The 13,140-nt window shown below is 45.0% G+C and overlaps 1 protein-coding gene across 1 annotated transcript in view; it reads right to left on the reverse strand.

The window, feature by feature from the left end:
- Positions 1-5,568: 5,568 nt before the first annotated feature.
- shq1 (SHQ1, H/ACA ribonucleoprotein assembly factor) overlaps positions 5,569-13,140 on the reverse strand; it is a 34,711-nt gene continuing 27,139 nt past the window's right edge. The window contains exon 12 of the mRNA XM_010734945.3: positions 5,569-6,765. Within this exon, the coding sequence (XP_010733247.2) occupies positions 6,135-6,765 (631 nt within the window). The 3' untranslated portion in view covers positions 5,569-6,134. The remainder of the gene's footprint in view (positions 6,766-13,140) is intronic.

The raw sequence follows: 13,140 nt of genomic DNA on the forward strand, positions 1-13,140 counted from the left end.
GTGGGGTTGATTAACACTTTGTTTGACGCATACTGACATCTTTACACTTCCAAAGAAAACTATGCAAACAACCTGTTAATAATATTAGACTGAATCGTATAGCACACTTTCAGAAGAGATCAAAGTTCCCTCTCAGTACGCTCAGGTATTCCATGATCATTATGTACCATTTGGACCAGCTAAAGGTCATCTAACTTTGCCACTCTGCCAGGGTTCAAAGGTGAACAGCTTTCTTGTGTACGAGTAAATGGATCCACCAGCCTTACAGTTATCCAAGTGCATGCTGGTTATTTGATAGCTTCCTTTCTCTTTTAAAGCACTCAGCTCACAGCCAGCCTGCAGATAGTTTTATTCCACATTATTGCTTCTTATCTGATCTGACACCGTTCCCACAGCTCGACACGGCATTAACATACAACATGCGTGTTCCATTGCTCTGATGTCAGGAAAACCCAGTGAGCTGCCAGTCACGTTAAGGCAAGATGTGGATGGCAGAGGCGAGGCCTCACATTCTGTAAACTTAACGACACTTCAGTCATTTTCTGCTTTCTACTCCTTGTTAACATGCTAGCAGGAATGTTTCATTAGCCTCAAGTCTGGTTCTTTGATGAGAAGCAGCAGCAGTTTTTTTTCCCCCAAAGAAACTAAAAAGAAAGCGTGAGCCGGCAGACAGCCACCTTTTTAAAGCTGTGCTACAGTGACAGTGGTTTTACTCTCTTCTTCCTCTAAAACCCCCATTTTTTACCCTCTGCGTTGATACCGTGTGTCAGCTGGGAGGCACGACACTGTACCATGCCGATGTAATCGACACCTTTCCGTGCCAGAGAAAAGCGATTGAATCACAGTGGGCGGCCGATCCGGGACATGCTGACAGGATCTGCATAGCGACACATGTGTGGATATCTGCTTTCATGCAACACATCCCAGGGGGGGAGAGGAATATGGTCGGAGGCCAACTCCTCTGATGTGGGTAGGGGTGAAAAGGAGAAGTGTTGGATACACTGCAACTGACTGGGTGGGTTGAACACGGGTTGGCTGACATGACGTTAAAGAGATCTGGAAAGAGAGTGAATTTAAGCTGGGTGGAGATAAGAAAGAAGGCCACAAGTGAGGGGTGGAGGGTGTGTGTGTGAGAGACAGAGCATGAAATAGAAAGTGCAGGTGGACTATCTGAGAAGAGATGCCGTGGAAGTGCTGCGGATGAAACATGGCAGGATGAAGTTGTGTTTTTGCTCCAGCGGCTGTGATCGGGATGGAAAGTCTGCGTGTTTGTTTGCTCAGCACACGTCAATGGAAGCGCCAGAACCGACACCGCCGAGCGAATTTAGAAAAAGAGAGGAGTGTGTTTCTGTGTTTACGCGCGAGCTTGAAGCTTTTATCCGTGTCAAGATCCTGTGTCGGCGATGTCAGGGGAGCTTGTCTGCAGAGCGCTCAGGGAGTGCGAGCATGAGAAACCTTTGTTCACTGCCTGGTTGCAACATACCTACATCTGTGAGGCATCATTAGTGGGAGGCTCAGCCTGCTCTACCCTGAGCAAAAAGGGGCAGAAACGTGGACTTCACATGAAGGCTAAAGGGCACCGTCCTGTGGACGTTAAGTCAGAGCAAACACAGGCACTGCCTCGGAGGTTGGGCTCAGAGGTTTTCCCCCTCTTTCTCTCTACTGACGACGCTCTGATCTGCGTCTGAGAGGGCGATATCAAAGAGGCCGCGCGATGATTGTTCAATATACCGCGGCTTGAAATGAAGTGATACACCGACAGCTTGCTGACAACAAACCGGGGGAGCTGTACCCAGTTTATTTTGATTTCCATCCTGTGCTGCTTTGTTTCAGGAGTCACAAAAGAGCCGCTTGGTTCCATGAAAGCAGAGCAGGATAGAGGGCGAATGTATACCGCAGAACGCCAGAAAGCAACAGTGTTGGTTTGTTGTTTCCAACTCCCCCAGCACTTAGAGGTTCCCTCCAGCACAGTCTCTCACTGAAATATTAATCTGTTTGACAGCTGTTTTAGCTATGAAAACAAACACAAGACTGGAGCTTTTTTTTTTTTTTTTTTGGAAAGCGCAAAGACATACGCTTCGAGCATGGACTGGCTCAGATACGGAACAACTGTTGTGGACCAAAAAAGGAGACAGCACAATGTGGAGGAAGCCTCATTAGAAATGTGCTGTTGTTCACCAGTGCGAAATGTTGATGAGCTGTGCTGCATCTCAGCTGTCATGTCCTCTTGGGGTAGGTGTGTGGGTGGAGGGAGGTGGGATAGCGGCTGTGATGTACTAAGTGTTGGAGTTTCAAATGTACGTTCAGATATCAGGAGGTCGGAGTTGGAAGGAGTCGAGCCACATGCCTGTTTGCTCTTCCAGGTGACTCGCCCCCACCTCAACATCTCTGCAATCCCAATGCACTTAACAAGGTGCTATAAGGATGAGAGGCTTCCTCGCTCACACACACACACACACACACACACACACACACACACACACACACACACACACACACACACACACACACACACACACACAGCTCTAGCATGGCAGAGGCAATTTGCAGCATTAAGCTGCCTGATAGCACATGTCCACTGAGAGTTAGGGAGTGATTTAACGGACATTGCTCACACCAATTAGAGTGAATCAGCCAGGCAACACTGCAGACGACAAGTGGATGCCAGCGCTGTCCGCACACGCTACCACACACACACACACACACACACACACATATATGCGCTCCCACACACTGCGGAAAAGGGGGGTATTTCACTGTTTCTTTTGTGATTAAGAGCATGAAAATAGCCCATTTAGATAATCCCTCCCTGTCAGCACTGTCAGCCCGAGAGACACTGACACATCCCATGCACTCGTTCCCTCATTACCATACGCCAGTCATTTCAAGAGAACTGACTACAAAGCCCCCAAGAATGAGCGGAGGGGAACGGCCACCTGCTTCTCTTTTTTTTTTTCACGAGCGCCGGAGCCGCTCCTCGTCTCTTCGCCGGCCAAGCCTGGAGCGACATGACACAGTACGAAGGCCACAAATGCGAGAGCCACAAGAGAAAGAAGGTGCACAAAGGGATTTCTATTTGCACGCCCATTGGAGGGGTCAGGCCCTGGAGAGCACCTGATTCATTTTCTTCTTGAGGGCTATTAATCTTTTCAAGCACCAGAATCACTTTGCCTCTCAGGAAGGGGAGAGGAGATCGAGTTTTCTATTACAATCAACCAGAGGCGGTGTGTCGCAGGGACAAGGGGGCAGTGACGACACTGTCCTTGCTGCCTCCTTCGCCGTTTAAAACAAAAACAAGGGAGGGAGTATATTATCACATTAGTGAGATAATTGTATTCACCGTACAGGCAAGGTCACAGTCAGTGCTCTGCTGTTACAGGTTCTTCTTTATATAAAAGAGCAGAATGGTTCACTGTGATTTCTAACGAGTGCATGTGTTAGTTCATATGGTCAAATTCTTCTCTTTACCTACAACAGATGGCATTTTAAGTCTTTGGCCTTTAGCTACATATCCCTTGTGCAGAACATTATCCTGTGATTCATCTGAGTGCTTTTTGTGCGTGTCTTCAGACATTAACACACCGTGTCTGCACAATGCAATTAAGCCCACGCTTTTATGGACCTTTTATACTTAATATCATTCCATATGTTGGTGGTGAGCTTGAAAAAAAAGAAAAAAAAAACTATTAAGTGGACCTTGATTTAAAGGTAAAGTGAATATGTTATCTCTCTTGTTGAGATGGGAGGATCAATACCACAGACATGAGACACTTAGCTTAGCTTAGCATAAAGACTTGAAACAGCGAGTCCAACGAAAAGCTAACATATAATCTTATACCTTTTTAGTTAGAAAGGCTAATGTGAAAATAATGTGATGAGAGTGAAAGTCATGCAGTTTTATGTGCCGCGACTTCCTGTTTCACTGGACTAGTGAGCTCCACAGATATGACAGTGATATTGTCCTTCTCATGTGACTCTGAGCAGGAAAGTATCTATACCAAGATGTTGAATTATTCCTTCCGAAGACACTGCTATACTTTCAAGAATGAGCTCCTTGATTTCTGCTGCTCAAATTGTGAAACATCTGAAATTCAAAACGATTTAGCCCCGAGCTGCCCGTGAGTAATTTCACCTTTTCATTCTCCAGGTACGGAGTATGCAGAGAGGGAAGGTTCACATCCTTCGTATATGTGTTGGTAAAAAGCAAACACATCACAAGCTTTATAGACTCACCTTATTGGATGTGGTGTTGCTAATGGGCTAATTACCACGGTGGCCCATATGAGTCCTGAACACATTACTCCACTTTCTTAGACCTATGAGGGTCAAAGGGCACGCTCACTACACGAGTAGGGGGCTGATTTATCAAATCTAAGTCAAAATAGAGCACAGACATCACATTAATTACTGGCTTGTATAATTTATCAGCTACCTTCATTAAAGCACACTCTTGAAAAATGTCCGTTGGCGAGGAGTATTAATTGCAGAGGAGCCTACTGAAGTGCAGAGCTTGGCCGCCGATCTTCCCAGTCAGGCTCCGAGACGGCTGCACTAATGGGGGAATATGGAGGCCACTTTAAAGTGAAAAACGGCAACGGAGCCCAGTGTCACTTAATCAATGTGAAGCCCCAGTGGGGGTGAAAGAAGCACCGCCCGCAGGGGGGAACCGCGCCGTCCCTGGAATCATGTCCCCAGAACGAAGGGGGTTTTAAATGGGCCGACGTTCACGGCGTAACTCATCTCAGTCACAGCGATGATGGCGCTAGCTCCCAATGGGGGTGTTGCGAGGAGGTTGTCTCTTCTTGGGAGGTGCTTAACAACACCATCCGTCTTGGTAACACAATACTGCAGACACCGCCTACCTAAGGAGCTATCATCACCAGTGGATCCTGAGCTGCCTTCACTCATCCGGGATGAAATTCTCCTTGAAAAAGAAAGCCTGAGGCAACACGGTGACTGTGCTTGATCAATCACTTCCTCAGCCAGTTATGACCCATTAGGATCACAAAACCTGACAAATTCTCCTAATTTGGGTCATTTCTCTATCTCATCTTTCTCCTTCAATTACAGTAATCAACACAAGTCCACTCAGGGGACAGAAATTAAAATGTATTTTACTTCAGGTTAAGAGGACATCTCCACACCACAGTGTCAGTTTGTCTCTGCTGGCCCCCTGCTACTCTATCAGGCAGCCACCTCGGGCCCCGGGGTGCTCTTATCTCTCAAACAAACGGCTCCCACACTGCCGCCCCGCTCGCAGACCTCATCTATCTGCCTGACATGTGCTTCCTTGTTTGTTTTCTCTCGCCTGCTAGACGCGGCCGATGATATTGAGCTGTGTTGACGGCGCTCCTCCATTCATGCCAGATGAATCAATCACTCCTGTGTGCTCCACAGCACTGTTTAGTGCCGGCAGAGTGTTTTCCACTTCAATCAATGCGGGGGCTTTAGGAACGGGTTAGAGCTTTTTCCTACTATTTATTAGCAAAAGAATAGCTCCCTAAAAGTAGCTCTGCCAGGCACTTTGGCTGAGTGATGTACACCAATGAACAATGTGACAAATGTTTGTCAGTTTCCTGGAATGACATTCCTGTTTTGTTTATTCAAGTCCAAAATGGATACAGATTGAATTTGTTAATGTGTGTATGGAAATATACACGAGAAGTTCAGTATTAGCAGATGGACTAAATCTTTCACAAGCACTGTTGAATGTGTTTCAATAATTATAAAGGAGGAGAAATAATTAATATAAAATCAAACAGTCTGTTCAGAGAGTAAAGATATAAGATTTGCAGCATGTAAGGCAGCTCAGATATAAAGCAGCAACAGCTAGAAAGTCGAGTAAAGAGAAGAAACAAGACAGAAGAAGAAAACTGAGCTGCCTTCCGTCCTATGATGAAAGGATAAACATACACATGCTCATTACAAAAAGCAGAAATATGAAATAAGATTTTTTAATGGGGTGCAGCAAGTTCATAAGAAATATTCTTTATGTAAGATAATGTCCTTTAGAGGAGGGTTAAAGTATTATAAAGCTTGGAGTAACAAAGAAATGAAACAAACACGTTTCCTTACATCATGTTTATGAAGCCAACAGTTCAAAAAGTGGCGACATTTCCTGTCAGCAGATGAAGTCACTTGTCTTGATCTCTCTGTGTTTGCACGATGAGCAGAGGGTTCCTGCGAGGGCTCGGCTCTAACAGAGTCCCACTGCTGCTCCTCCCAGATGTTGCTTCGCCTTTTGCTGCAGCGCTGCTGGGCTGTGAGCGGCTTCCCTCTGCTTTGTTGCTGGAGTCGTGGGAGATTTTCAGCTCTTCTGCCACCCGCTCCCCCAGCTCCCCCAGCTCCTGGATGAGCCGTCTGGAGCCTTCTGAGGCTACAAGGAGGGTATCCACTTTCTTCTCCTCTGAGGAGAGAGTGCTCGTGGGCTCCTGGGGGGTGGGAGATGCAGTGGAGCTGGGTTGGGGCTGTGGAGGGTTGTCCTTATACATCTCTCCTCCTCCCTTGTTGGAGTCGGTGCAGCCTTGCCCTTCAGCTTCAGATTCACTCTCATCAGACGACTCGCTGCTGCTGCTGCTGCTGCTATCACTGGAAGCGCTGCTGCTGTCACCGCGGGATATCGGAACGGTCTGGGAAGCTCCCTGCTCTTCTTCCTCTGCCACCATTGTCGCCGCTTCCTCCAGCTCTTTGAGTTCCAGCTCCAAGTCTTTTTTCCGCAGAGAAGCTTTCTGTAACGTCATGGCCAAGTCTGTCATTTTCTTGGACCTAAAAGAGTGGGAAAGGTGGACAAGTTAGGAAAACAAAGAGCTGATTTAACTTCCTCAACAAACCTGGTGTACGATTACGCAAAGAGGGAAAAAAAAGCTACAACTTCATCAGCGGTACCCGACCTGAGAGAGACGGAGGCACAACGACTGACTGATGGACTGGCTCTGCGTACAAAAGACATAGCCACGGGATAACCATCTACAAATCTAATACCCATTAACCATATCCCATTCTCATCTGAATGCTAAGTAGACCACGATTTGCCGAAGCACAGAGAGGAGGGGGCCTCAATGAAATATGGAAATATGGATGTTTAATAATGTAGGGAGATGAGCCGGGCTGATACAGAGCTCGGGCTCTCTTCCTCCCCCACCACTGCTCTCCCTGTGAGAGGTGATAAGAGAGACTGAGAGGGATTACAGAGAGAAGCTGACCCCTCCTCCTCCTTCTCCTCCTCCGCCACCACCACCTCGGCCCTCACATGCGTACGCACTAACACTCTCACCTCCACACTCTGAGAGGCTAAGCCAACAGTTAGAGGCTGCAAACAGCGGCGAGAGAGAAGAGGTGGCTGCGATCGGGTAACAATGAAGACGGCGCTCGCGGGGGATGAGAACGAGCAGAGGAACCTTTCACGCCGCGCAAGATGTGATTTTTAAAGATTCTAAAGAATACATTTGTATTCTTGTTTTTTAAATTTTTTAAAAATGATTTCAAGGGCTGCCAACGATTCCAGAGAGAATGTGATTTGGTTTGTGCCAGAGAGAGAAAGAGATCCTCATTGTCTGATTGTGAACTGGATATTTCACCCAACAATCAAACCTGAACACACTGTGAGAATAAATCCTGCAGAACAGAAGCAGGCTAACCCTGAATAGCCCAACAGACTGTGGCTGTGCAAAAAGTCTGACTGCAATACAGTCAAAAGTCTGGACGGGGAATGGCTCCGAGCTGAAGCCCCACAGCTGAACGTCTCCGAAGATTAAGATTAAGAGAATGCCCTCATAAAGCAGTACATTAAACAATGTCCCCATTCCACGGCTTCAGTTTTATAGTTGAGTCGCCACAGAAGACACAACAGACTCCTCAGAGAGAGAGAAGGTGTTTTATTGCTGATGAATGTCCTCCTACAAGGCCCCATTTGTGTAAAGCCATCAGATTGTTGGGAGGCCCTCGCCTGCACATTATTCACGCTGGGAATGCCTGCCACGCTGCCAAAAACTTAAGTGGTTGCTATTCGTCCCCTGGTGTGGTTAGGGCGAGTGTGCCGCCCCCATTGCCATGGTGATTACAAGGTGACCTTTGCGGGTCACTGCGATTCAGGCTATGTCCATTCAGGGTGGGATAAAGTGTGTGTGTGTGTGTGTAGGGGCTACTCTTCCACTGCCATTCACGTTTTCACACTCAGCTCCCGGTGCCCTCTCTGGCCCAATTAACCCACTGCTGAGCACCAGGATGGCTCCTCATTACCGTGCAGGCCTAATGAGCTCCCTATTCTGGAGAGCTGTGTGTTTATGGAAGCAGCATGTAGAGGCTGTGCATTCATTTAAGACCTCAGGAGGGACTGTGTAAACAGATCTTATAGCTGTGCTGTATCATATGGACACACATTCTCCTCTGTGCGCTGAGAAACAGAAAGGAACAAACTGGGGATGGAGTGGTGGTGGTGTGGGGTGCCCTTTCTCACCCGCACCTTAATCCAAAAATGTTCTTGGCAGTTTTCTCTGTCACAATGTGGCAGAATTTGAAAACAGTAGCCAAAGTCGATTTCCCGGCTCAGAATCTTGGGCAAGTTGCCAACTCCCAATGTAGAAAAACCCTCCGCTGTGTTGCTGTGAGCGTGGCTGAAATGCATGACTTTCTCAAGCCACAGAAATCTTTAAATCCTGTCCGGCTGATGTAGAAAATTATTAAGCCGCCTTTAAACAATAAAAAAATATTTCTAACCTAAGTTTAAATATTTACATTTTCGGTAGGAAACCAACTGGCTCGAGGCTGAGTGCACCAGACAGAGCAAGGAAGAGAGACGGACTAACTGCCTTTGGATGTGTTAGCACTAAGAAAAATGTCTTTAACAAGACTAAGAATGCACAGCTACACTAACAGTGTTGTGAGGGTTCAGACACATTTAATGAGTTCACTCCAGTGGTGCTGATGCGGAAGGTTCTGGTAAAACAACGTAGAATTGTCCGCCAAACACGGCATCATCCAGCAGGGTACTGTTTGGTCTGATGAAAATGCATGTTTCTGGTGGATGACTGCAACACAAGCATGCATTTCTACTGTTTACCTCACAGTCATTGACAAAGGTTAAATATTTGCTGAACCTGAGTAGAATTCAAATTCACGGATCTCGAACTGGCCTTCTTGGATTGTATTTCATGTCTCAGTGGTACTTGAAGCAACACACCTACACTCTGTTTTATCACTCTAAACACCCACTTAGGCACAGCGGTGCTTTGGGCTAAACACTACCGTCAGCAAGCAGGTGTAGTTTACCATATTTACTGTCTTAGTTAGGATAAATACATTTTGTAATTATCATTAAACACAGTACTGCTGAGGCTGATGGGAATTTATTTATTATTGTGCATATTTTGTCATAACCCACAAGCAAAATTTGGACTTTATGATGAACTGATCAAAATGATTATGGTTTATCCTGAAGGGAGCATGAATGTCAATGATAACTTTCATGGCAATCCATCCCGTAGTTGTGAAGACATGTTAATGTTAACCTCGTAGTTGTGCAGGATACATCCTCTGGGCACCATGAGTCCACCACTGACACCCCTTAATCTGCTTAAATTTGTAGAAGAAGCTGATTTTCCGAGGTATACAGCAGCACATGAATGCACCATACTTGCAGAGCAGATCAATCTGTGCATTGCAAACTAAAGTGCTGGAGACCCTTTGTCTTGCATAAGCAGTGCTTAATCTTCATATACTCTATAGTCATGTCAACACATAAGCTGTCTGGAGAGGTGACTTATGTGTGAACAGCAGAAACCACTGCATTCTTTGGATAACTGTATCCAGTAATTTTGTGGCCTTCATGTATGAGAGTCCCTAAAGACAGGCACAACATGAGCGAAGATCCCGAGTCCTGCACAACTTTAAAAAAACAAAAAAAAAACAATGGCAAATCACTATTTTCCACAATTACTACAGGATATCAAGACGTTAATGTAACCTCGACTGATGCTGGTGAATGTGTTCATGGCTGTATGGAGCCTGTTTACGTCCCAGGCTCTATAAAAACCCCCACGTGAGAGCTTCCTGTAGTGAGGCTGGGGCAGAAGAGCCTCCTGCAGCACAGCCACTTCAAAGACTGCCCCGTATTCTCTTTCCCCCGTGGGAAGTCATTATTGAGTTAGCGTTGGGGAGGCGCGCTTGTTTTCTCTCCCCTCCCTTGCTCTGTGGTGGGAGAAGCTCAGCCTGCGGTGAATACAAAGGCTCTGTCCAGGAGGGGGAGGGATAATGTTGTACACAATCCAGTCATTACTACACCGCTGTTGTGGCTTGCCTTCATTAAACTGAGGAGGGGTGGCTTTTTCAAGGTTGGAAAACTTCTTGCAAGACAAAGACGCTTCCATCTGCCAAAGTCTTTCGATGAGAATGGGAAGAGAGCTCTGTATGTGTAGGTGTGCCTATGTGTGGTGTCTGTGTCCGTGAAAGAGCCAAGGAAAATTACAATCTGACGTTTCTTTCATCAGGCCCATGTTCATTGAAAGGGCAACTCATTCAGCATGTCTATGCTCTTCAAAACATCTCAGATAAAGCTTGTCTTCAGATGCATAAATCTGTGTAACATGAGCACTAGATTTCCTCAGTGCAACTCGCAAAATGCATCATTCACTAGCAGAGCGGGGGATAAAAGCTGAAGCTGGGAGATGCAATCCGTCAGAATGACTGCATACTGGAACAGTCCAAGGCATTCGAGGGCACTTCCATTCCAGAAATGAGAAACACAGATGTATTTATTCAACACGCATATGTTCAGACTTATAGCTGCCTATGAAAGATTTCTTGTACTGTACAAACTGATACCTCACAACTATCTGTTGACTGTGAGATGTCAGGAAATTTAGCCTTTTACAACAACTCAGCAGCTTCTTGCTGATATCCTGGCATGATTTCATGACTGACCTTAAAGGTTGGGCCCAGTTTTATGCTACATATGCTGCATCTCCAACGTTTTGGTTTTCCATGGGCTAAAGGTGTGGATAGTACCTGGTGCTTCGTTTTTGTATGACCTTGGTTGAGGTTCCAAGCAACCTGAGCCAATACTAAACAATAAAGTGAAAACACTGCAGACCACTGACTGGTCAAAGAAAATCACTCAGGAACACCAATGGCAAACTGAGACTGCAATTCACTCGACCCAGACGTTAAAAAAAATGGCGGCCTGCAAAACCTCACCAACCCAGTGTGGGTTTCTCAGTTTGGTTGACGATGAAGGGATCTTAAAAGGAAAGGCCAATGTTCCTGTAGATTTGTCACACTGAAGATGGTCACGGCAGTCTCACCTAACATTGCTATGATGATCAGCTAACCTACATTGATGCCGTACCAGCTGCAGTGGAGGAGAAAAACAAATCCTGGTACCAAAAATGCGTAGACCAAGCCAAGATGAACCATGCAGTGGAAACATGGCATTATTTATATCAGAAAATTTAGGCAACTACTTAAAATTGATCAATTGCTCTGAGCCAATGTGTCTATTGGATTTTACAGATTTCCTTGTTCAACTTAAACTTGCACCAGTTGTACAAACACACTGTGTTTTAACTACGTTAATGAAATAGTCCTGGGAATGGTAATCTCACGTGGGGTCTACCACTTGGTCAAGCCTGATATGTCTCAACAACTATTAGATGGATTGGCATAAAATTTTTTTACAGACATTTATGGTCCACTCAGGATGAATTGTAATAACTTTGATGTTCCCCTAAGTTTTCCTCTAGCACCATCATGTCAGAATGTATCCAGTATTTTGGTTTAAACTCAAAACACATTCCCATCAGCCTCAACTCTACTTTGTGTGTGGAAGAACTCTCCAGTGAGAGGAACAAAAAAGGAAGGTTACTCCAATATTGTCCTCGTCTTTGATTTAGAAGACAATATGAGTATACAAATGTAAAATGTAAAAAAAATATTATGATGAATACCACTCAGAATAGTAAGTCACAAGTGTTTCAGCTGAAAGGTCAGAGGCCACTTACAAACAAAGTCTGACCAAGCCAAGAAATGTAACATATATTTTATAAAGATATGCTCAAGTTCAGTTATCTCTTCTATAATGACAAATCTGCCTGATACCTTAGCCACAAAGACCATGAACAAAAAGTTCTAATGGCTGGAGACAAAAAAACCTTAAGAAGAAACTAATCAGAATAACAGTTATTTACGGTTGGTCCTTGTAACGGGTCACAGCTGCAGGACAAGATTAGCTGCAAACTGTAGTCACATCATCAAGGGAGTCGAGCAAAAGAATAGGTAAATTGTCACCACAGTTTGTTTAACACTTTCAGTTCCTGGGCTGTTGGTCTCTGTGGAATGGATCCCAGATCTCATCTGTTACCTTGGTGCGTAAAATATGATCATAACCAACAAACAGAATGAACAAATCTACAAAAATAAGAAACAACAAAAACAAAAACATTTCCTTGAAGGCTTTTGTGGGTTTGGATGAGCATAAGAAGAAATGTGGGGAAATTCTTAAAAAGCCTCAACTGACAACACTGTCTTGTATTTCCCACATCACCGTTTAAGTTTAACAGTCGGGTTGAAATTTTTATCAGCATACAGTATCTTCTCCACTGTGGGCTTTGGTTTGGTCTGCGCTCAAAAAACTCAAAGCCCTCAAGCTTGACAATACAGTAGAAAGTTGTTTTTCTAACACCGCAGTTAGAGTTGTTATGTTGAGCTCTTTACTATCGGATGTTACTGTCTCCTCTTTACTTTTTGATTTATGCAATCCCTCAGACATGAAATGAGATTGTATTAAGAGTTATTCAGTCTATCTGCATCGTGTTCAACTGTAAAAATCTTTTGCTTAGATCTCTAAAAGTGAAATGGCAACATGAGGAGCAGTTGTTTAATGAGCATCTCATTCAGTGCAGAAGAGGCTGCAAAGACAGAAGAAAAGCATATATTATAATTGATTGTAAAAACCAAAGTAGCCACTCAAACATGGAATGCATAATGTCCTCTTTATGCAAAGTCTGTGTTTAATATGAGACTGTGTACTCAAGACAAAAAAAAAAAAAAAGAAAAGTGGAGTGGCCTCATGCTGGGAGGAAATCTGTACTACTTATCCCTGTTAGCTGTGAGACATTTGTGTCTTTGTTCTCCCCAGCGGGGCCTCTA

Source organism: Larimichthys crocea, chromosome I (assembly GCF_000972845.2).
Source record: "Larimichthys crocea isolate SSNF chromosome I, L_crocea_2.0, whole genome shotgun sequence".
Lineage (NCBI taxonomy): Eukaryota > Metazoa > Chordata > Actinopteri > Sciaenidae > Larimichthys > Larimichthys crocea.